Source organism: Oncorhynchus clarkii, chromosome 31, assembly GCF_045791955.1.
Source record: "Oncorhynchus clarkii lewisi isolate Uvic-CL-2024 chromosome 31, UVic_Ocla_1.0, whole genome shotgun sequence".
In the NCBI taxonomy this organism is placed as follows: Eukaryota; Metazoa; Chordata; class Actinopteri; order Salmoniformes; family Salmonidae; genus Oncorhynchus; species Oncorhynchus clarkii.
This window is the reverse complement of record NC_092177.1, coordinates 35,097,283-35,120,073: the sequence shown is the minus strand read 5'-3', so window position 1 is coordinate 35,120,073 and position 22,791 is coordinate 35,097,283. Positions and strand designations below refer to the sequence as shown.

Below are 22,791 nucleotides of genomic sequence, written 5' to 3'. Positions count from 1 at the left end.
CTAGGTGTATTGATACACCATCTAAAGTGTAATGAATAACTTCACCATGCTCAAAGGGATTTTCAATGTTTTCTTTTTTTCTACCATCTACCAATAGGTGCCTTTCTTTGTGAGTCATTGAAATAGTTTGAAATTCACTGCTCGACTTAGGGACCTTACAAAAAATGACGTGTGGAGTACAGAGATGAGGTAGTCATTCAAGCATTATTATTGAACACAGAATGAGTCCAACTTATTATGTAACTTGTTAAGCAATTGTTTACTCCTGAATGTATTTAGGTTTTCCATAACAAAGGGGTTGAATACTTATTGACCCAAGATATTTCAGCTTTTCATTTTTTATTCATTTGTAAACATTTCTTTAATTAAAAAACAATTCCACTTTGACATTATTGGGGTATTGTGTGTAGGCCAGTGATACAAAATCTAAATTGAATCCATTTTAAATTTAGGCTGTTACAACAACAAAGTGTGGAAAAGTTAAGGGGTGTGAATACTTTCGGAAGGCGCGGATGCGTTTTGGATGCGTTTTGGATTTCTAGTTTTAGTTTTGCTGGTGTTTCTTAACTTTCTGTAGGACTTCCAATCAATTGGATCCTTAGTGCTACGGTACTTAGCGCAGGCGTTATCCCTTTCTCTCAACAGATGTATTAAGTCAGACCCCGGCAACATATGACACATGACCTATTGAGCAACTCCATTTTAGACACATTTGATTCCTGCATGCATTTCAAATCACACGTTCTTTTCAGGAGAGTCATGCCCTGCCGCCCTCAGTGACCCTGTGTGTCTCTGCACTCTCTGCACTTGTCAATCGTGCATTACTCACAGCTGCCAAACTTCAGGGGACATGAGTGGAAGTCCATGGGGAAATCTTCCAGATGCATAGGACACTCCGCGTGAACCGTCAACCTAGATACAACACACATGGAGCACAATGCGTCACTGTAACGTCCAAAAACACACACACTCGTGCCGACCAAACTGTGCAGGCATACATCCTTTTCACTTTGTTATTCTCTGCACTGTTCCATCAAATATGGTTGATGTGAACCAGTATGCAATAGTTACGGTAGTGTCAGAATGAACAACCAATGGAGTTGTACCAAACAAGCATGGGAGCCTCTTTTAATCTAAACTAAGGTGCAATCAGTAATAAACCAGAGTTGATGGAAACCAAAGCTCTAGAGATAGAGAATGCTTATAGGGCACACAAACTATGAGCATCCCCCAGATTTATAGTGGGCTATTTCTGAAATATATTGCACTGTGTGCAGTGGAGATGCTCTCTATCTATATCAATTCCAGCCTAAAGGACCTGACAATGCTCTTTTCCTAAGTGATTCCATTCAAATAGCCTCTGACTGGGCAATGCTTTCATCTGTATTCTACAGGGACTCACTTGTCAAAGTAATGTCCCCTGTCATTGGCACTGAGTGAGTCAAATATAGCAATAAATAACATAATTATTGATTTAGGGGGGTTACTGCGGCAAAGGGAGGAGTACACCGAAACTGGTTCGATGAGGAGAAACAAGGGGATATGTGCTACATGCAATGTGTGTCATGCATTCAAATAAAATGTGTTTAGGTTAAGGGTGACATTGGGAGAGACTGGGTACGGTGCTCAAACTTTTGACTGTGTTTTTCTGTTCCATATGAATTGAAAGAACAAGCTACACCTGCCACAGTAATAATATTTCCTTCAACTTCATGAATCATTCCTAACACAAATTCAAATAGTTTGGTTTGAGCTGTATTTGCCTCATGGTGTAAAGTAGGGTGCCATCGTCTTGAATCCTCAGTAGTTTATTGGGCATGGTCATGTTGTGAGCCACCGACTTCTTCCCGTTGTGGAAGAACGTGTCCGGAGTCCATATTTTGCTGGCCATCAAGTTGTTCAGCCGCAGTATGTCCATGGGCCCGTCGAATTTCAACCTCTCGTCTTTCCAGCTTTGCCGGAAGAACACGTCTATCGTGTATTCCTGTGGGCAGAAGTAACGTTGTCAGCAATCGGCAATCGATTACAGACAATAAAACCTTGAACCGTAAGTTCACTTAAAAAACAAAAAAAAATGTATAATTTTTTTTTATTGCAAATTATTTCTGCATTGTGAATATGAAAACCTGCACCTTCACCTAAAAATGACACAATATCTTCAGTTGTACCACCTGCCTTTCTGAACATTCCTTAGCTGTCAGTCCCTACTATATTACAATTGCCCTGAATGTTTTCCTAGCCATTAAGTGTTGGGCCAGTAACCTTAATATCACTGGTTCGAATCCCCGAGCCGATGAGGTGAACAAATCTATCGATGTGCCCTTGAGCAAGGCGTCTGTTAAATTATTCAAGTGTAAACAGATAAATCACAAGCAGCACCTAGTGAGAGGCTGTGAAAACAGCCTGTGATGAAGCTTAGGTGGATGGCACACTTTCTCTCTGTCTTATCCCCTCCAGACAATGCAGCCCCTATAACATCCATTACTGACTCACTGCTCTTCCTGCATACACTTGGGCCTGCCATTAATCCACACCGAATGGGAGTTTTATGTTTTTTTCTTTAGAGCGGAGCAGCCTATACAAGGTGAGGTCTCTGGTGTTAGTGTGCCATGTACCTATCCTGCCTATCCAACCCCCACTACTTGATTTAGCAGCCCTGGAGCCATGAAATACAGTGCTGAGGTAGAACAATCTCTCTCTCTCTCTCTCTCTCTCCTGCTTCTCCCGTCATTCTCCAAAGGATACCTGGCTTGTTATAGCCTCCAGGGCAAAGTGTATTGAAAGAGGTGTGCATGTGTGCTTACTAGCTGTGTTCAAAATCATATGAGCTGGAATGGGAAAAACATGCCTTAGGTGTGAGCACATCACAGCTTATGAGACCACATGGGCAATGAAAACAGTCAATTCATAATTTTACCTTCAGCCAACTAGCCATTTGATGGCAACAACAGATAACAATATTCTGTGCTTTATCAAAGTAGATTTGCACCTCATGCAGTCCACTGGACTCGGTATGGAAATCCCAAAGATTGCTATGTGGCGTTATCAATCATGTCTACCAGCTACCGTCAACCATGCACACATTAATAAATTATAATACGGATAGTCTCCCTAGGTGTTTATTAAGGCATGGCTTTGCATCAAGACGATCGTACACATCTTAAGTTAACGCTCCTTACCACGACATGGGACACACTCACCTAGTGAATACTTAATGGGAACTTGTGCCTAATGTATATGTTGCTTTTAGGGGTGATAGGGTTTGAATTCTGCATTGCTATTCAAATATCATAAATGTTTCATAGATAACAGCTGATTCGTAGTTGTTGGAGCCAATTTGGATGCATCTTATATTACGGTAATATTCAGGCAATTACACTCCCGGCCACACAGACAACAGAACAAACACACAGGCCAAAACGGCTCCTATAATAATGTTAATTTAAAGAATGGTTCATGCTGGATGTTGCCGTTTTTAAAACGGGACTGTGAGTGTGGAATGAAAAATCGTATGTGTATTTTCTTGAATACAAGCCCAAGATAAATGCAGAAGTGACTTGAATACAGAGTCGATTTTTTTATATATTTTTTTATTTTATAATTCATAAAACAAAACTGTTGAAGGAATAGGCACGGCTCCGAGTGGGGGGGGGGAAGAGAACACATCTCTCTCTATAGTAAGACTGATAAAGGTGTTGCCGTGAAGAGGAAAACGATGTATAGGGATGAGCTCCAGGGAAGAAGAAAGAAGGGACAAGTTTGCCTTTGAAAAGAAACTAAGAAAACAACATCAAAAGAAGAGAATGAAAGGAGAACCTGAGAGAGAGAGAGATATATAATATTGCTGTACCAAAAGGAGTCCAGACAGTGAAATAGCACTCAGGATGAAGAAGGGTAGAACAATGTAGCAAAGGTAGCAACACAATGGGAATAAAACACATGTGCACCTTATCGCTCCTTTTCTCTCTCCCTCATTCTTCCAGAACCTGATTTAAACATGTCCCCTGAACAGTGAAATTGAATAGGGGATGCAAGCTGGAGCATTGGCTACAGAGATCTTAAGTCTGCTGTGGAGGAAAGCGAAGGGGAAAGATTTTGAGGTTTTGAAAGGTAACAAGGTGTGATGCCTGGCCAGAGAAGAGAAAGAGAGGAGCGGATGGATTGCCCGGGGGAAGAGCGAGGGAGAGAGGGGTCTCTTGGCTATGTTTGAAGCCAGGGCCCTTTGAAAACGATCAGGGGAGCCGTAATCTTAAGGTGTCAGTGTTAGGGGGGGCTTTGGTGCTCCACTAGAGCCAGGCAAAGCTGCTTGGAACAAACACAAACACCAGGGTCCTATTCATTTGGCACCAAACTGAAGAAAACGGACGGAAACAGGAAGGGGCAAACGGAATCTGTCCAATGAGAAATGCTTGTTTTCATTTTCAGTTGCAAAATGTTTTGATATGGTGTGCCCTAATGAATACGAACAGGACTAAGAGGTCCAAATAAGTGACAGAAAGGAAAATGGCGCCGAATGGTGGTTTTGCAATGAAACAGTAAACAAAATACCTGAAATGGCAAAATCAGAATTGGGTTTGTGTAGTAATTAAGATCTCTGTTGTGTTTCAGTGGTGTTTTACAATGAAAAAACGTAAGTGTTTACCCCCAAACCATTCTTACAACAGTATAATATTATAGTAAAACACCACAGAAACAATTTATAAGAACCAATTTAGTCCTTTCCCGTCATATCTTGTTTAACATAATTGTGTTGTCATGGTAATAAATTGCAGTTATTTCTGCATAGTGGTGCATTTGATGTGGTCAGGTTAAACTCATTTCCCTACATGCTTGCTTCACACTATAGGGTAGACCAAAACTGTACTGTGTTGGCCTGCATATTTTTCCATTCACAATGCCCATTTCAGCACAGTTACAGCAACTATGGGGAATGCGTAACCAGCCCAGCCCAGTACAGCTTGGCTTGGTTCAGCCCAGTTTGGCTCAGTGTGGTAACAGGGTACTTGTAAGATTAGAATGTGGTCTCACCATGTCTGTATCTGAAACTGGGCCAAAGCTGGTGACGTAGACATTGGTATTCACCTCTGTTACACGATCTGAAAAACATAATAACAAGGAGGATTAAAATAGAACAAACGAAGGCGGATCATGAGACCATTTCTTCCTCGCTGAACATGAATAAACAGATCTATTACTAGACACTTCAGTATGAATTACTGAGGCTCTTATTTTGAGTGGCACTTCCCTGCGTTGCAGTAAAACAACACTTCAATTTTTACTCCTAACGACACCATCCTGTCTGGCCTACCTCTGTTCAGTGCTAGAGAAAACAACAGCACACACATTTTGGTTTCTCTCCTGGGCATCTCTTTCATTAAGTTAATCTCTTATACGCTTGGGTAATTTCTTAAAAAAGCTTTCAGGCTTTACAAGTATCCTCTGCTGCGCACACACAGCAACTCACACACAGTAACTCACACAGACACAAACTCATGTGTATTCTAAAGAGGTTCTCATTAGCCTAAAATAAAGTGCTCTCATGCAAGGCGACTCGGCGAGCGAGAGCTGGCCCAGTGCGCTCACCGCGCTCTGTTCACTGCGTTTGCTGACAAATGACACACAGGCGTGTAATGGATATGCTTATTATTTATGAACTAGTACATATCGAGAGGAACAGACGGCTCGTTGGGTAATGTGTGCAATACATTTAGCAATACATACACTGGATTCCACTATAAAATAGGTGTTTAAAGGTCCAATGCAGCCATTTTGATCTCAATATCAAATTATATCTGGGTAACAATGAAGTACCTTACCATGATAGTTTTCAATTAAAATGGTCAAAAAGAAACAACAACTGCTGAGCAAAGAGCAATTTCTCCAGGCATAGTTTAACTAGGACTGTCTAAGTGGGAAGGGGAAAATGTGAAATGAGTTGTTATTGGCAGAGAGGTTGGAAACTCTTTTTTTTGGTCTATCAACATGGAAAGCCAAAACTCCATTCCACCAAAATTGTTTGCTCGATAGGCTGTTGGTCAACCGAGATTTCTTTAGTTGAGCAGTATCAAAAACAATATATAATAATCATGGTGTACAAGACAGCTGTCTGATTCGCACCTGTCTGAGAGGACTGATCCATTGTGGAGGCCATGCGGATGGCACAGTCCATCACTCGAAGACATGTACAACTGAAATTGCATATGGTTATATTATGTAAAAACAATTGTGCAACACAAATAAAAAATAACATAACTTTATAACAAATGCACTTTCTCCCATGTTGGATAGTGGTCGTAGTCCGCGGTTCTGAAACACATCAGTGCGCTGTTGAATTGGCACCTTTTTAATAGACCATGTTGCTATGTGCATAATGGCAAAGTTAACCAGCGTATTGGTGTTGAGAACAATGCGGCTGAGGCAGCAGCGGAGTTAGGAGACGAGAAAACAGTTGGAGAAAACTTCACTAGGTCTATAATCAACCATTCCGGGGGTGGCACGGTTGGAATGGTGTTCTTCGGCTTGCAAGCCTCCCCATTTTCCTCCAAACATACCAATGGTCATTATGGCCAAACAGTTCTATTTTTGTTTTCAGACCAGACCTATGGGACACCTGATCACGGCCGATTGTGATACAGCCAGGGATCTAACCAGAGTCTGTAGTGATGATTCTAGCACACAGAGATGCAGTGCCTTATGCCACTCGGGTGCCAGGTTTCCTCCAGACGTGAATCTTGGCATTCAGGCCAAAAAGTTCAATATTGGTTTCATCAGACAAGAGAATCTTGTTTCTCATGGTCTGACAGTCTTTAGGTGCCTTTTGGTAAACTCCAAGCAGGCTGTCATGTGCCTTTTAATGAGGAGTGGCTTTGTTCTGGCCACTCTACCACAAAGGCATGATTGGTGGAGTTCTGCAGAGATGGTTGTCCTTCTGAAAGGTTCTCCCATCTTCACACAGCAACTCTAGATCTCTATCAGAGTGACCATGGGTTCTTAGTCAACTCCCTGACCAAGGCCCTTCTCCCTCGATTGCTCAGTTTGGCTGGCCGGACGGCCAGCTCTAGGAAGTGTCTTGGTGGTTCCAAACTTCTTCCATTTAAGAATGATGGAGGTCACTGTGTTCTTGGACCTTAAATGCTGCAGAAATGTTCTGGTACCCTTCCACAGATCTGTGCCTCTACACAACCCTATCTCGGAGCTCTACGGACAATTCATTCGACCTCACGGCCTGGTTTTTGCTCTGACATGCACTGTCAACTGTGGGACCTTTTATGGACAGGCGTGCCTGTTGGTCTACAATCAAGTTGTAGAAATACCTCAAGGATGATCAATGAAAAAATGATGCACCTGAGCTCAATTTCGAGTCTCATAGCAAAAGGTCTGAATACTTATGTAAATAAGGTATATCTGTTTTACATTTTTTATAAATTTGCAAAGATTCAAAAAAACGTTTCACTTTGTCATTATGGGGTATTGTGTGTAAATTGCTGAGGAGTTTATTTTTTATGTAATCAAGTTTAGAATACAGCTGTAATGTAACAAAATGTGGAAAAAGTCAAAGGGTCTGAATACTTTTCGAATGCATATGTGTGGATGAAAACACCTTGCTGTGTGCAGACTCACACTAGATTAATAAATACACTAGATATGTAGAAATATGAAATATGACTCCACTGACACTCCACTGTTTTAACGTGAGACCTTTACAATACAATAATACCATGTTTTAACCTGTGGATAGAGATCCTATAATACACTGCTCAATGATTCTATGGTCAAGCCTACAGTCAATAACACCATAGAACTAAATCATTAAAAAAAATAGCAGCAGCCTATTCATATTCAATGGAAAAGTAAACCAAATCATGAATTTAAAAAAAATTGTTACGTACAAATAATGCATACTTCATACAAAGGAGCGGAGGCCCTCGAGGACAAATCACTTATTTATTATTTAGAAAAGAATCCAGAAAAAAATGTACAAATGATGCATACTTAGTACAAAGAAGTGGCTCTTGGGGATAAATCGCTCGTTTTATTATTTAGAAAAGAAACCAGAGTGCATTTGAAGCCTGAGGATGTGAGGCCACTTTATTTATAGTATCAAGTAATGTAGGTTCACTTCTTCAGCTCAGACGGAACAAAGCGAGTGGTCTAGTCAAGTTCCCTTAGCTTGTCATTTATATGCGTTTAGACTTCCGACCGAGCTATCAAATGTCTAACTAAACTTTAGTAAACAAGCAAACTGAACATATGAGTGCAATATTTATAGTTCAATACAAAAACCGTATACACAAAGTGAGATACTGTTCCTTCAATTAACGTGGAACAGGGCTGTGTGAGACAGAGAGGTTCAGAAATACAGCACAGATAAGAGGGGTGACAATCACACCTGGTCTCCCCTTTTTTATATGACGCACAACAACCTTTACAAGGAAGCATGGATATGACCTGCCTGCCAGGCAAACTTACATATCCTCCAATACCTAATATACCGTAGCTGCTCTAAATGACATGAATGGTCTCTCAATACTGTACTGAAAAGGAGGCAAACGCACATTAGTTAGGAGCGTCAGGAAATCAAGAGTTTCCCTAGGTGCACATGTGAGGTGTCGGGGTTGTGCGCGCTTCTGACCCTCGTATGGACCAGTCAGCAGCTACGCCTAGTTAAACAATCAGACTGGAAACACAGAGGATTAAAAGGTGCAGGTTTGCAGGTTATTCTGCCGCTGCTGCTTCTTCTGCTGCTGGGTTGTGTAGTTCTCAAATAAAGACGACAACAGAACACGCATGCAGTTTCTGTTTTAACGATTGGGAATGGAGTTGTTTTGGCTAGGGGTCATGGTACATTTTAAAGACAAACCTGGACACAAAGCAAAGATAACTCTTGGGGGAAACTCTAGGGGGAAAATGCAATGCACTTTCTAAAAACAAACGTTTTTAATATGCAACACAAAAATATTCTGTTATTCATCGGAAGTCAAATGCGTCTCTGGCATCTAACATTTGTCGAACAGATGGCAAAACAAATGCAGCATAGGCATCAAATAGTACTTTCTTCATAAGCCACTCAATTTTGGGTTGCAGAAGTCTGCGGATGATTCAGTACCTCTAGGCATGGAGAAATGTTTTTGTTTTTTTCCATAGAGAAAGTATGTCAGTGCTTCTATACCATACTGCCATCCAGGCAACCCTTCCCAGCCCTTCCCCAAGACAAAAACAAAGACTATCACCCATATGGCAGATGCTAGTTTTGAGCTGATGGCCCCCTGAAACTCAACAGATTCTTTGGGAGGCCCGGGCTCTGGGGCCACCTGGAAATGAGACGGGATGGATGGAGCAATGGAGGGAGAGGTGGAGAGGTGGGTGGATGGTGGAGGGAGGAAGAGGCGTCTTCTCATGACGGAAGGAGATTCTTTCATAGCCACACAGTGAAGACGCTTAGACAAATAATTGTATGAATCGTAGTAGTACGATCTCACAAAGACACTACACTTCAAGCGAGGACTATTCGACACCATCATACCACTTCTTCTCAGTGCTTCTAAATATCACATTTAATCGAAAAATATATATATATTTTCTTTCTCCAGGTCAGTTGCTACTAATCCATCCCATCATCCTCCATCATTGATTCATGTGCTGTGCTGTTTATCATCATTACACCATTATGTCAGTAATACCTTCTGTTACTGGACCTAGTCTAGCCAATTAAACTATACTCCAGGAATGTACAATGGAGTTGAGCGGCGAGTAGCGTGGGCAAACTGGAGCTCCGATGTCACATAAAATACACATCAGCGCCAACAGAATAGCCCATAATTACACATGTTGTTCGATGTAATTGCGGGCTATTCTTGAGTGCTGAAATCAGTCGTTTTTGATTTTAAAAAACGTCATTTTATGAGACGCCGGAGCTCAAGTCCACCCACACTAGTCGCCAATCAGCTATATCGTAAATCGTGGTGTTGAGTTTAGTCGGCTAGACCTAGGCACACATTCACCTTCAGCTCAATCTATACTTTCCTCTAGAGGGCAACATAATCATTAGGCGGAGGTTTATGCTGACCAAGTGTTTATCCTTTATGAGCTTGTTAAAGGCTAGAACACACGCGCACATACTCAGACGCGTGCAAGCGCGCACACACATTGACCCACACGTACGCATGCACACACACACACAGGGTAAAGTGTCAAGGCGGTGAAAGATGACTAGCCCTATATGGAGTTCTTTGCCGGCACATGGAAAGAACCAGTGGTGGTGGTGGTCAGCAATGAGATGTCTGACACTGTACATCAAACAATATCCATGATGATGCCTGAGGGCCGGTGTTCAACCGCATAACGCTTCCCTGTCAGAACGCCTTCCCCCTACAGATCTCAGATTGGCAGAGTGAGATTTTGGCACTAAACTGTGACAAATACGCCTCAAATGGTTATCAAAGACGGAAGGAGCAGCATGTTCAACCAATTTAGTTACTGTGGTTAGATGGATAGATAGCGATGAAACATGAGCCATTTGTGATTTCATGCACAAATTATACAAAACATGGGATGTAGCAGTCTCACCACAAGTATTCAGGAGCATGGCAGCAGGTTACTGGTATCTCAGTTGACATGAGCAATGTCGAAATGTGGACATTACACGTCGCCGTGCCTCTAAAGAGAGAGCCTTCAAACGTCTGGTGAGTCTGAGTGTTCTAAATGCATTGCTAAAACCACCTCAATCAAACAAGTATGTCCTAAATGTTTGTTCAAATTCATGTACGTCAGAGTTGGTGTTTTGTGTCTTTTTATTCATCTTTTTTGATTTATGCTGGACATTACGTCCCAGCCGATGTCATGTCTAGTTTAGTGGATCCATGTCTGTGGAATGTTAAGTTGTCTATTTCCGATGGTCTAAAGAAACTACAATCGCCATTCAGATATCATTGCTAAAATTGCAGTGAAAGCTAACGAGATCGAGAGAATAACGAGAACCTGTGTGAACCACACATCCCAGTCCAGGCCACAGTAGACGATGACGTCTGATATTGATGATTGATGTGTGCTGGGTTGGGTCCAATGTCTAAGTGCACGGGTCAACGTTTACTGAGGAGGAGGACTGAAAGCAACCAAGGTTATTCCAACCGATACAACTATAAATCAAGGGTTACGACATAATGGTCCAAAACGACGTGCAGGTGATTTGCCCTGTTTGCGCAGGAGAACAGAATTGACAAACACATAATGAGAATGCTATACTGTACAGACTGGATGTCCACCTCAGGCAGACAGAAATGTATCTGTTAAGGACCCAAGAGCAGATGATATATCATAAATCAAAATACTCTCCTCAATTCTCATCAGCTTTTAATTGTTATTACAGCTAATTGTCAAACAAAGTATATTTGATGATAGCACATTCTGTGTAGGTTTACTGTACCACCCATTTATAAATGTGGCTTGCTACACCAACGCAAAACTACAAGTCATTCTGTGCAATACAATTTCCACCCCATTTTAAAGTGCCCCAGTGATTCCCATTTAGTTTATTGGATAATATCCTTGATCAACACCTAGTACTAAAATATAGTTTATGATCTGTTGTCACATTTACAGATTTTAGTTGATGGTTGCTGGGTGTGTAGATAAATACAGAATTTCTTAATGGGTTTGAGCATGGTGCTGACGTCAAAGATTGAGGGTTTGATTCTGTATTCAGGAGCTTGGGATGCCTACCAATACAGGTTTATAGGATAAGGAACATATGAAGCGTGTCTTTGTGTCTACCGAAGGTTCCTAAATAGACCATCGTGCCACACCACAGAGCGTCACTTGTTTTCCCAGGTGGACTATGTGCTAGTGCAGCAAATAGCCCACTTGATAAGGCGCCAGCCAATATCTTGACACTGTGGATTGAGAGCAGCTGTAATATAACAGGGCAGTTTCCTAATAAAGTGGTAAGGGAACCTTTTCTCTGTGTGGTGGTAGTAGTGGTCTGTAGCTGAACCATAGTTGTCTAGTGGTCTGTAGCTGAACCTGACCATGTAATAGTGTTATCGTGTACTGCAACAATTACAGTATTCACATGCTGTTGCCTCTGGGGAAGAGCTATTGAAATGTTGTCTCCTGCTGACTAGACAACACTACCTTTACCAAACAGGACTGCATCCCAAATGACACCCTATTCAATTTATTGTGCACTACTTTTGACCAGGGCCTTTAGGGCTCTGGTCAAAAGTAGTGCACTGTGCAGAGAATAGGATGCCATTTGGGACACAGCTTTATACTGAGGATTTGGAATAACAAGCTCACTGATGACCGATATGTTCATGTGGTTTCATGTGCAGCACCATAAAATGTCATGAGAAAATATTGCCTGAATTGCGTTTCGCTGCTCCACACAAATTTAAGCTGCACTCTACACGATTTATGGTTGCACTATCTTTCACATTACAAGACACAAGCAGAAGCATCGCTGGCAGTATTTGTTCTGCATGCTGACTGTGAGGAATATGAAATACTGTGAGGAATACTTCCACTAAGATTCACTAAACCTGACAGGAAAATTTATCAAATGAAGCCAACAAAGTTAGTCATCACAATCTGTGATGTGAATTTATACCATGTGTTTCTAAAATGTTTGTCCACAAACTGGAATCGTATTCATAAAGAGTTTCAGAGGAGGAGTGCTGATCTAGGATCAGGTCACCCCTGACCATATAATCTGTTCATTATTATGTCAAATATAAAACTGATCCTAGATCAGCACTCATACTCTGAGACCCTTTATGAATACAGGCCTAAGCTTGTTTTGTCATGGAAAATCAAGCCAAGAGAGATTCCTTACCCCCAAGGCCGGGTCGAAGGCGATTATCATAGCCATCTAGAAGTCTGTCGAGGATCCGTGTGAAGAGAGTGATGTTGTTCTTGAAGGCATCTGTTGTAGGATCAGCAATGACTGGCCTTGGAGACAGACAAGAGTGTCAGATTGACAAGGCCTTTGCACAGTTATTCCAGAGGGAATGAAAGAGGGAAGATAAAAAAAAGGTAATAGAACACACACACACACACACACACACACACACACACACACACACACACACACACACACACACACACACACACACACACACATCTCCCCCTTTCCCAAGCATTCTCCCAGATGACCCATTTCAATGCTGAACATTTGTGTGCCATCTGATCCTGGAGCAAAAACACAATTGAATATAAAAATGTGACCCATAGCACATCAGTAATTTACAAGAGAGGCTTTTGTAGGTAATACTTTGCCCAAAAAATGCACTTTGATTTAAAAAAAAAAAAATATTTAAACGTCTTCTGGAACATGTGAGCTTTCATATACGTTAATAACAAACTTGTACACCATCTGTAAATATGAATAAAAATGTAAAATTACAAGCCTAGTTGGTTTAGCCACGTAAACATGTCAGGAACCTTCCAGCTAGCCATGATTGGCTGAGATAATGGATGGGCTGGACATGCCCAGAGATGAGTTCGGATTGGTCTGCCATGTAGCTGGCTTCTGTTTATAACATGAGCTGCTCAGTGTGTGTAGATAATCCTCGCTACAAAGGCTTTTTTTTTTTTAAAGATATAACGTTAACCATGGAAAGCTGCAAAAGTGTTGCTACTGCTCTCAACAACATTGCTGCCCTAAATTTTCCTGGCACTATTGACAAAGATCAGTGGGGAAAAGTTACGACTTTCTGCACTCGGTGTGAACCGGAGTAACTTGACACAACGAAACAAGCATTCATACATGTGTACAGGTAAGTCTAGCTACATTTTCAGACATTACAAGTTTCACCTTTTTTCTGAAAGTTGTTTTCATTGCAAGTTAAAGCATACGGTTATCTAGCTAGTGAATGTTAGCTTGCTGGCTCGCTAGCTAATGTTACGTGTATGATCAGTGTAGTAATATTATTTGTATCTCAGAAATTGATTTGCATTGCTAGTTATAGTCTAATGTTAGCTAGCTAGCTAACATTGAGCCTAGTTGGTTAACTTCAGCTACCTGCAGATTCATACTACAGCGTTTCATGCATGGTGGCTAGCTATGGCAATATGTTTGTACTGTAGATATGGGTTGGGATTATGGCTAATTGATTAGCTAGCTAGCTACATGTCTAAAACAAATATTCCACTTCGCCAGATGATTAGATGACCCACCAAATTAGCCAAGTGTGTCCAGGGGTGATTACGGCCATCTATTGTATTTCATGAACATGTATACATGTCTAACTAGATGTGGCTGGGGGTGGTTATAGAGTTTATTTCACATGACCCATCAATTTAGACAAGTGTGTCTGGGTAAGCATCATCTAGCAATTATACAATATTTTTTATCTGCACACGTTCTATTTTTTTATATTGCTACTATGCAAATATGCACGTAACCATTTCACTGTACTGTTTACACCTTCTGTTTCATGTGCATGTGACAAATAAACATCATTTTATTTGATATACTTTGTGTTTACCAGAGACACTAATGTGAAAAACAACATGACCTGCACTAAAATCAGATTAGGATATAGGCCAAGGACTAGTTGAAGGGTATTTTACAACTAGTTTTTGCTACTACTTTCACCCTTTGTAGTCTTGAGATCTTTGGCTGCTTAATACACGACCTTACTCACTCTGTTTAGCACATGGCCTCACTAAGTCTTAAGAGGATGTGAACGATGCTGAATAGGTGTAGACAAACAAGAGCTCTCCATTAGATGTACCAAAACATTCAAGGCACATTTTTGTCAAAAGTGAGTTTACAAGTTTATCAGCTTTCAAAGCAGATATAGTTTCCATTGTTCCTCAACTGTAGTGTATGATATACCTTTTTGTAGTTCGGAGTCTTTTATCCAATGTAAAAATTAAAAATAAACATTTAAAATGTTGCTACTGTACATAAGACCGAATTGAGGTGGTGGGTCACAAATGTCATCGGTTTCATGAATCCAATAAGCGGAAGAGGCGTAATTGAGTTTGATATTGATCATGTATTGGTTAATCAATTGACTGACATTGGTTTCTTGATTGATTTGTGAGCTAATATCAGTCTACAAGCTACTTTCGTGAAAGCTGTGGACACATCGAGTCAAGCGCAACGTGTCAAAAATTTTGCAACCATGAGACTTCCTAGTCCATTTGAGAATTACACTATGTGAGAGAGCATGTCCCAATATGTGTGGATTACAAGCATGTTTATTTGTAGAGAAACTGTATAGGCTGTAGGCTACTGATGCTGTACAATGGTCATACAGTACAAGGTCCCACTTTAAAAAGTGCCCCATTATGTAGTTACATCGGTACAATTGAGAACTGAGTGATCACATGGAATGTCATTCCTTGAGCATTGAAATGAAGTGCTATTTGCATATTCATGACCCATGCTCTGATGATAAACATATTACAGAGTGTGGCTATAGTGATATGAGCAATTCTCCATGGCATCATGGTGTGAGCACAGCTCACAGCTCACTGACTGAAAATAGTGGCTGTACTTCATCGCCACCCATAGGAACCTAATCCGATAATTTCCCCACTTCATTGATTTCAAAAAGTCCCCCAAGTCGACAAAAGCCTGATGTTCACTATCCTAAATACATAGGCGATACCTATACGGTAGACTACTAAAGCACGTAGAATCCCGACATTGTGGTGTACAAAACTAAAGGAATACGAGTAGGAGAAAATATGAATTCAATTACAAACTCTAGATATAGTGGTACGCTATACGTTCAGTTTTACTTTGTAATGTGACAAAGCATACTTGATTAATTTTTATTATTCAAGGTAACGACTTACCTCGTTTGCCAGACGACCGTCAACGAGAGGCAGATGAACAGACATTGAAAAATGTAGTCTCTATTCCTCATAGCTGCATGTAGCCTACACCTACACAGCAGGGAAGACAATAATGAATGGAACCATAATGGATCAAGCTGGCGATTTTACGTTTCTTTTTCTAGGTCTATTTGTACGGGAATATATTAAAATAGCCTACACAGAATGAACTCGGAGAATAAATACCCAGAAAGGCCTACAGTATTACTGGGAATACATCATTTGGACCCGCAGAGGAAAAACGTACATTACATTAATATTTACAGAATGTTTTCTAGGGGGACTGCAATTAGTATTGATTGACACATAACATGCCTGTGTTGAATGATAATTAATTTCCACTGCCTAACAGAACATTTAGCTTGTAGTGGTGAACGAGTTCAAAAGCGCAGTGAACGAGTTCAACCACAGATCTGAAATCCCTTGCTTCTGTGCAGAAATGCTTGAGGGATATCCCCACTGAGATAAACTCTACATGATTTCTAGGCTAGGCTACTCCTGCCTACTTATCGACGGAGACAGACAGGAACTGTATCAAATCATTCTCACCACAAAACGACTTTTCATCAGCGAGGAGACTCACCTGGAATGCAGGGTGTAGCCTAATTGAAGCAATTATCAGCACAGAAATTGAGCCAGATGTGAAAGTTGAACCCAGTGGAACCACTACGGTGTACTGTCAAGATGGAATAAGCGCGCACGAGTATAACAAGAGCGAGCCTTATACATTCAAAGCACCAATAATTACAGTTGTGCCCAATTATGCACTTAATGTCTTTATCCTTTCCTTGATGTCACTGACGTTCAGCGTCTAACATTTTCCCATTCTGTTTCCATTTCAGTTTAGCTGGTGAAAGGGAAGAACACACGCTCCGAGCCGCGACAATACCTCTCTCTCTCTCTCTCTCTCTCACACACACACACACACACACACACACACACACGCTAAACTACATGGTTAAAGACGGGAAAATAACGGGTCCTAAAGATAGTTATTTTGTATCCACTCAATGTTTTAAACAGATGTAACAATTTCTCAATGAACGCGTAATTAGTCGGCTAAAGTTGAGGAATATTTGCTTCTACATTTAAAATGAACATTACCGTAATCTTCATCCAATGGCATAATACTGTGTCATCCATAATAACACCGGGTTATTGTATACACTGCATGGCATTTTGTTCATTCTTTAGAGCTCTAAGAAAGATTACATCAGTTGTAAGCCAGCTGTAACCAGCTGTAACCACTCCAAGAGCAAAACACATAGGAGGAGAAATACCTTATTTCTGAAAGAAAAAATTTCACTCTCTAGTGAAAGCAAGGAGTTGCAATTTTGATCTTACTCTATTTGCATTTTCCACATAGCAGATCCATTTTTTAAGTAGAGAGGAATGTTGATACTTCCAATCGAAGAAGAAGAAGAAAAATGAACATGTTTTGAAGATCACTTCCATCTGTAGGCTTCCTCTACATATTTGCTAATGGAAACGCATAAACTGCCCCATTCCGTCTATATAGGCCTAGTCTACAGTAAAATACTATTTTTTTGCACATCCTAACTATCAGATACATTGATTATGTCTCCAGTTTCTTATTGAAAACAAAATCATGTGTGGCACAGTGATGTAGGTGGCTTGTGAGTGGATGGGGGAAATCATTTGAATGGCGAGGAAGGAACACTTGTACGCATGAAGACCAACATAAACACGGTTACAGTGACAAGATGAGAGCGAGATTTAACCGTTCATAACTCCTTAGCTGAGAGACAGACCCAAAACGTCTTGTTTTAACAGAGAAATAAATGGTTGCCTAAAAGTGTAAGGAATAAACACACCACCTCTCAATCAATAACCTACATGTAAATACATCATAACAACACTGTCACTACATTTACATTCATATTAACCAGCACATGCAATGACTTTAGATTTTTCAGATTTTCACATGTTCAAATGTATCTGTGTGCCATACTGCTACCCGGATGTCACCCCTCAACGCAATCTGTGCACACACTCTCCCCCCTCTTTCCCCTCCTCCGTCATTTCTCCCTCCCATCTGCTGAATCTTTCTCCACTCTTTATTCCTTGATGCCGCTAATTCCACCCTTCTTTTTTGCCCTCTCCTTGTTCTCTGTGTCCTCTCACGTCCAGGCCAGCTTGGTGTCAGACACCTTGGTAGCTGACAGACCAAGGTTGCGGGCAGCTGAGGAAAAAATGTAGGTGAACAAACCAGCCATCAAAGGGACCATCCTTCAGACCTAATATTGATTATTTGGAGAAATGTATTTACAAATTATTAAAGCTATAGTTTGGTTCCAGCTAGTTTGATGGACCGTTAAATGACCGAGGAGCATGTGAAATTTGGTTATTAGTTCCAAGACTAGGTTAAAGCACATTCTTGTAGTACTGGTACTGCGTAAGACCACGATATTACAATAACTGATTTAAAACTTACAACTTCGACCCACCCTTTCATTACAACACAATTTCCCACCAGCATTGAGCTATTACTGCAGCTAATCAGCCTGAGGAGGCTGTCATTCCATGCCAGAGGACGGTTACATTGATCCCATTAGTGGACATACCTGGGAGTCTGTGACCGGTCATCAATGGCACTTTCACTCTCATTTTAAGGGGTCTATGCCCACTGTCAAGTCAAACCTGGAATGAACAGGGTACACTAAACTCCATGGCTGAAAGGGAGACCAGTTTGGAAGGAAGAATACAGTTCAATGAGGTCAAGCAAATCTTAGAATTCACAGGAATTTGAAGCACAGAAATATTTTCTCAATTTCTGTGCCATTGGCAAAGAACACTTTATAGCAGCCAGATAAGGATCATGAGAAAACCACAAGTTATTATGGCACATCATTTGTATTGCTAGGTGTTGCATCACATTAAGCTTACAGGACTCATGGGTTCATCTTTGGAAAAGATGACTGAGTGACACGGCAAGATGATTAATGTAGCAGAAGGAATCTGGATAGGAACTGAAGGTGTGGTTTGCAGGGTTGAGGAATACTCGCCGAAATGTGCACTCGCCCCTGAATGATGTTTCACTTGCCGCCAATACCAACAACAACAACCAGTAATGGGGATGACAGCATCCTCTGTTGGAGAAAAATATTACTGTAACTCTCAACATATCACTTCCCATCTTTATAAAGAAACATCTAATTTTACCATCTAAAACTCATAAAATGATCTTTACTCATATTTGTCATCTATTGTTCCTCACAGTATAGCTATATCATCTGTGAGGGGAAGATTGCAATATTAACAGTCAAGACATTGACACTATTTCAATGTGTATCCAAAATAGACATGTTATTAAATATTCTAATCTGCTTCCTGAGGTAATATAGGGCATTCATGTGTTTTACGTTATTATAAAATGGCAAGATAAGATACTACGGTAATTGTGTATTTAAACTAGACATGCTGGTACGTATAACAACGTATAACAACGTATAACAAGGGCAATTAACAGCAAGCAGTGATTTATGAGAACACACAAATCACACACTTAAATCAGCTGCACATTATCATAATTTTGGTCAGCTGATCCTACACATGTTGCTGGAACTGCCAGACCTGTCTCTCGCCAGTTGCCTCGGCAACAAGCTGTGCAGAATACAGATGAAGAGGCTGTCGAGGGTCTGTGACACTGATAAAGATCCCACTGCTTCATGAGAAAAGACAAGCCGTGTTACATCTTCACAGGTAGCAAGGACTCAGGAGGCGAAATTTTGTGTGTGTGTGTTTGAGTGAAAGACTGAGTGTATGTGTGTGTTTGTGTGTGTGTGTGAGAGAGAGAGTGTGTGTTTGAGTGTGTGTGTTTGTGAGACAGAGTGTTTGTGGGTGTGTGTGTGTGTGTGTGTGTGTGTGTGAGAGAGTGTGTGTTTGTGAGACAGAGAGTGTGTCTTTGATTGCGTGTGTGAGACAGAGTGCGAGAGAGAGAGAGAGAGAGTGAGTGTGTATGTGTGTGAGAGAGAAATAGAGATATGAAGAGGTTGCAAGTCTAATGGGTTCAATGAAGTATGTATAATTGTTTAATTTGTAACAGAATTGGCTTATTAATTCAATGTACTTTGTATATTATTATGATAATGTTACAGGATGTTCTCTAACGTCATACATTAGTTTCTCGCCCTTAGGGTTCTAAAAGGCAGTAATGTAAAGTACTTAAGTAAAAATACATTAAAGTACTACTTAAGTAGTTTTTGAGGTATCTGTACTTTACTTTACTATTTATATTTTTGGCCACTTTTACAACACTACAATCCTAAAGAAAATAATGTACTTTTCACTTAATACATTTTCCCTGACACTCAAAAGTACTTGTTACATTTTGACAGGAAAATGGTCACATTCACACACTCATCAACAGAACGTCCCTGGTCATCCCTACTGCCTCTGATCTGGGGGACTTGCTAAACACAAGTGCTTGGTTTTTAAATTATGACTGAGTGTTGGAGTGTGCCCCTGGCTATCCGTGAAAAAAAAAAGAAAATTGTGCCCTCTGGTTTGCTTAATATACGGAACATGACATTATTTATACTTTTACTTTGGATACTTAAGCACATTTGAGCAATTACATTTACTTAAGTACATTTAAAACCAAATACGTTTAGACTTTTACTCAAGTAGTATTTTACTGGGTGACATTCACTTTTACTTGAATCATTTTCAATCAAGTTATCTTTACTTTTACTGAAGTATGACGATTGACTACTTTCCCCACCACTGCTAAAAGGGTAATTCGGCTGTCTCCATAGGAGAAACCTCTTTGGTTCCATGTAGAACCCTTTTTGGTTCCAGAATCTACATGGAACCCAAAAGGGCTCTACCTGGAACCAAATAGGTTAACCAAAGGGTTCTCCTATATGGATTGCTGGAAAAACCCTTAAGATTCTAGATAGCACCTTTTTTTCTAAGAGTGTAGGTGGTCAACCTCTTTGGGATAGGGGGCAGCATTTTCACTTTTGGATAAATAGCTTGCCCAATTTCAACTTCCTGCTACTCATGCCAAGAATATAAAATATGCATATTATTAGTATATTTGGATAGAAAACACTCTGAAGTTTCTGAAACTGGTTGAATCATGTCTGTGAGTATAACAGAACCTTCAGTGGGGCAAAAAAGTATTTAGTCAGCTACCAATTGTGCAAGTTCTCCAACTTAAAAAGATGAGAGAGGCCTGTAATTTGCATCATAGGTACACTTCAACTATGACAGACAAAATGAGGAGAAAAAAAATCCAGAAAATCCCATTGTAGGATTTTTTATGAATTTATTTGCAAATTATGGTGGAAAATAAGTATTTGGTCAATAACAAAAGTTTATCTCAGTACTTTGTTATATACCCTTTGTTGGCAATGACAGAGGTCAAACGTTTCCTGTAAGTCTTCACAAGGTTTTCACACACTGTTGCTGGTATTTTGGTCCATTCCTCCATGCAGATCTCCTCTAGAGCAGTGATGTTTTGGGGCTGTTGCTGGGCAACACAGACTTTCAATCCCTCCAAAGATTTTCTATGGGGTTGAGATCTGGAGACTGGCTAGGCCACTCCAGGACCTTGAAATGCTTCTTACAAAGCCACTCCTTCATTGCTCGAGCGGTGTGTTTGGGATCATTGTCATGCTGAAAGACCTAGCCACGTTTCATCTTCAATGCCCTTGCTGATGGAAGGAGGTTTTCACTCAAAATCTCACGATACATGGCCCCATTCATTCTTTCCGTTACACGGATCAGTCGTCCTGGACCCTTTGCAGAAAAACAGCCCCAAAGCATGATGTGTCCACCCCCATGCTTCACAGTAGGTATGGTGTTCTTTTGATGCAACTCAGCATTCTTTGTCCTCCAAACACGACGAGTTGAGTTTTTACCAAAAAGTATTTTTATTTTGGTTTCATCTGACCATATGACATTCTCCCAATCTTCTTCTGGATCATCCAAACGCTCTCTAGCAAACTTCAGACGGGCCTGGACATGTACTGGCTTAAGCAGGGGGACACGTCTGGCACTGCAGGATTTGAGTCCATGGCGGCGTAGTGTGTTACTGATGGTAGGCTTTGTTACTTTGGTCCCAGCTCTCTGCAGGTCATTCACTAGGTCCCCCCGTGTGGTTCTGGAATTTTTGCTCACCGTTCTTGTGATCATTTTGACCCCACGGGGTGAGATCTTGCGTGGAGCCCCAGATCGAGGGAGATTATCAGAGGTCTTGTATGTCTTCCATTTCCTAATAATTGCTCCCACAGTTGATTTCTTCAAACCAAGCTGCTTACCTATTGCATATTCAGTCTTCCCAGCCTGGTGCAGGTCTATAATGTTGTTTCTGGTGTCCTTTGACAGCTCTTTGGTCTTGGCCATAGTGGAGTTTGGAGTGTGACTGTTTGAGGTTGTGAACAGGTATCTTTTATACTGATAACAATTTCAAACAGGTGCCATTAATACAGGTAACGAGTGGAGGACAGAGGAGCCTCTTAAATAAGAAGTTACAGGTCTGTGAGAGCCAGAAATCTTGCTTGTTTGTAGGTGACCAAATACTTATTTTCTGCCATAATTTGCAAATACATTTATTAAAAATCCTATAATCCTACAATTTTCTCATTTTGTCTGTCATAGTTGAAGTGTACCTATGATGAAAATTACAGGCCTCTCTCATCTTTTTAAGTGGGAGAACTTGCACAATTGGTGGCTGACTAAATACTTTTTTGCCCTACTGTTTGTAGCAGGCAAAACCCCGAGGACTAACCATTCAGAAAGAAAAAAAATTGAGGTCACTGTCTATTCAATGTGGTTTCATTGGGGAACTAGATTTCTAAGGCACTTGTTTGCAGTTCCTACCGCTTCCACTGAATGTCACCAGTCTTTGGAAAATGGTTGAGGTTATTCCTTTGTGAAATGAAGAAGTACGGCCATCTTGAAACAGTGTAACACTGT

The 22,791-nt window shown here is 40.7% G+C and overlaps 1 protein-coding gene across 1 annotated transcript in view; it reads right to left on the bottom strand.

Moving 5' to 3' along the window:
• The window catches only part of LOC139390556 (gamma-aminobutyric acid receptor subunit alpha-2-like), a 57,005-nt gene extending 40,247 nt beyond the window's left edge, over positions 1–16,758 (bottom strand). Inside the window, exons 1-6 of the mRNA XM_071137758.1 lie at positions 16,430–16,758; positions 15,808–15,897; positions 12,830–12,945; positions 5,029–5,096; positions 1,764–1,984; positions 830–912 (exon numbers count right to left, since the gene is read on the bottom strand). Coding sequence (XP_070993859.1) covers positions 830–912; positions 1,764–1,984; positions 5,029–5,096; positions 12,830–12,945; positions 15,808–15,878 — 559 coding nt within the window. The 5' untranslated portion in view covers positions 15,879–15,897; positions 16,430–16,758. The remainder of the gene's footprint in view (positions 1–829; positions 913–1,763; positions 1,985–5,028; positions 5,097–12,829; positions 12,946–15,807; positions 15,898–16,429) is intronic.
• Positions 16,759–22,791: the final 6,033 nt, after the last annotated feature.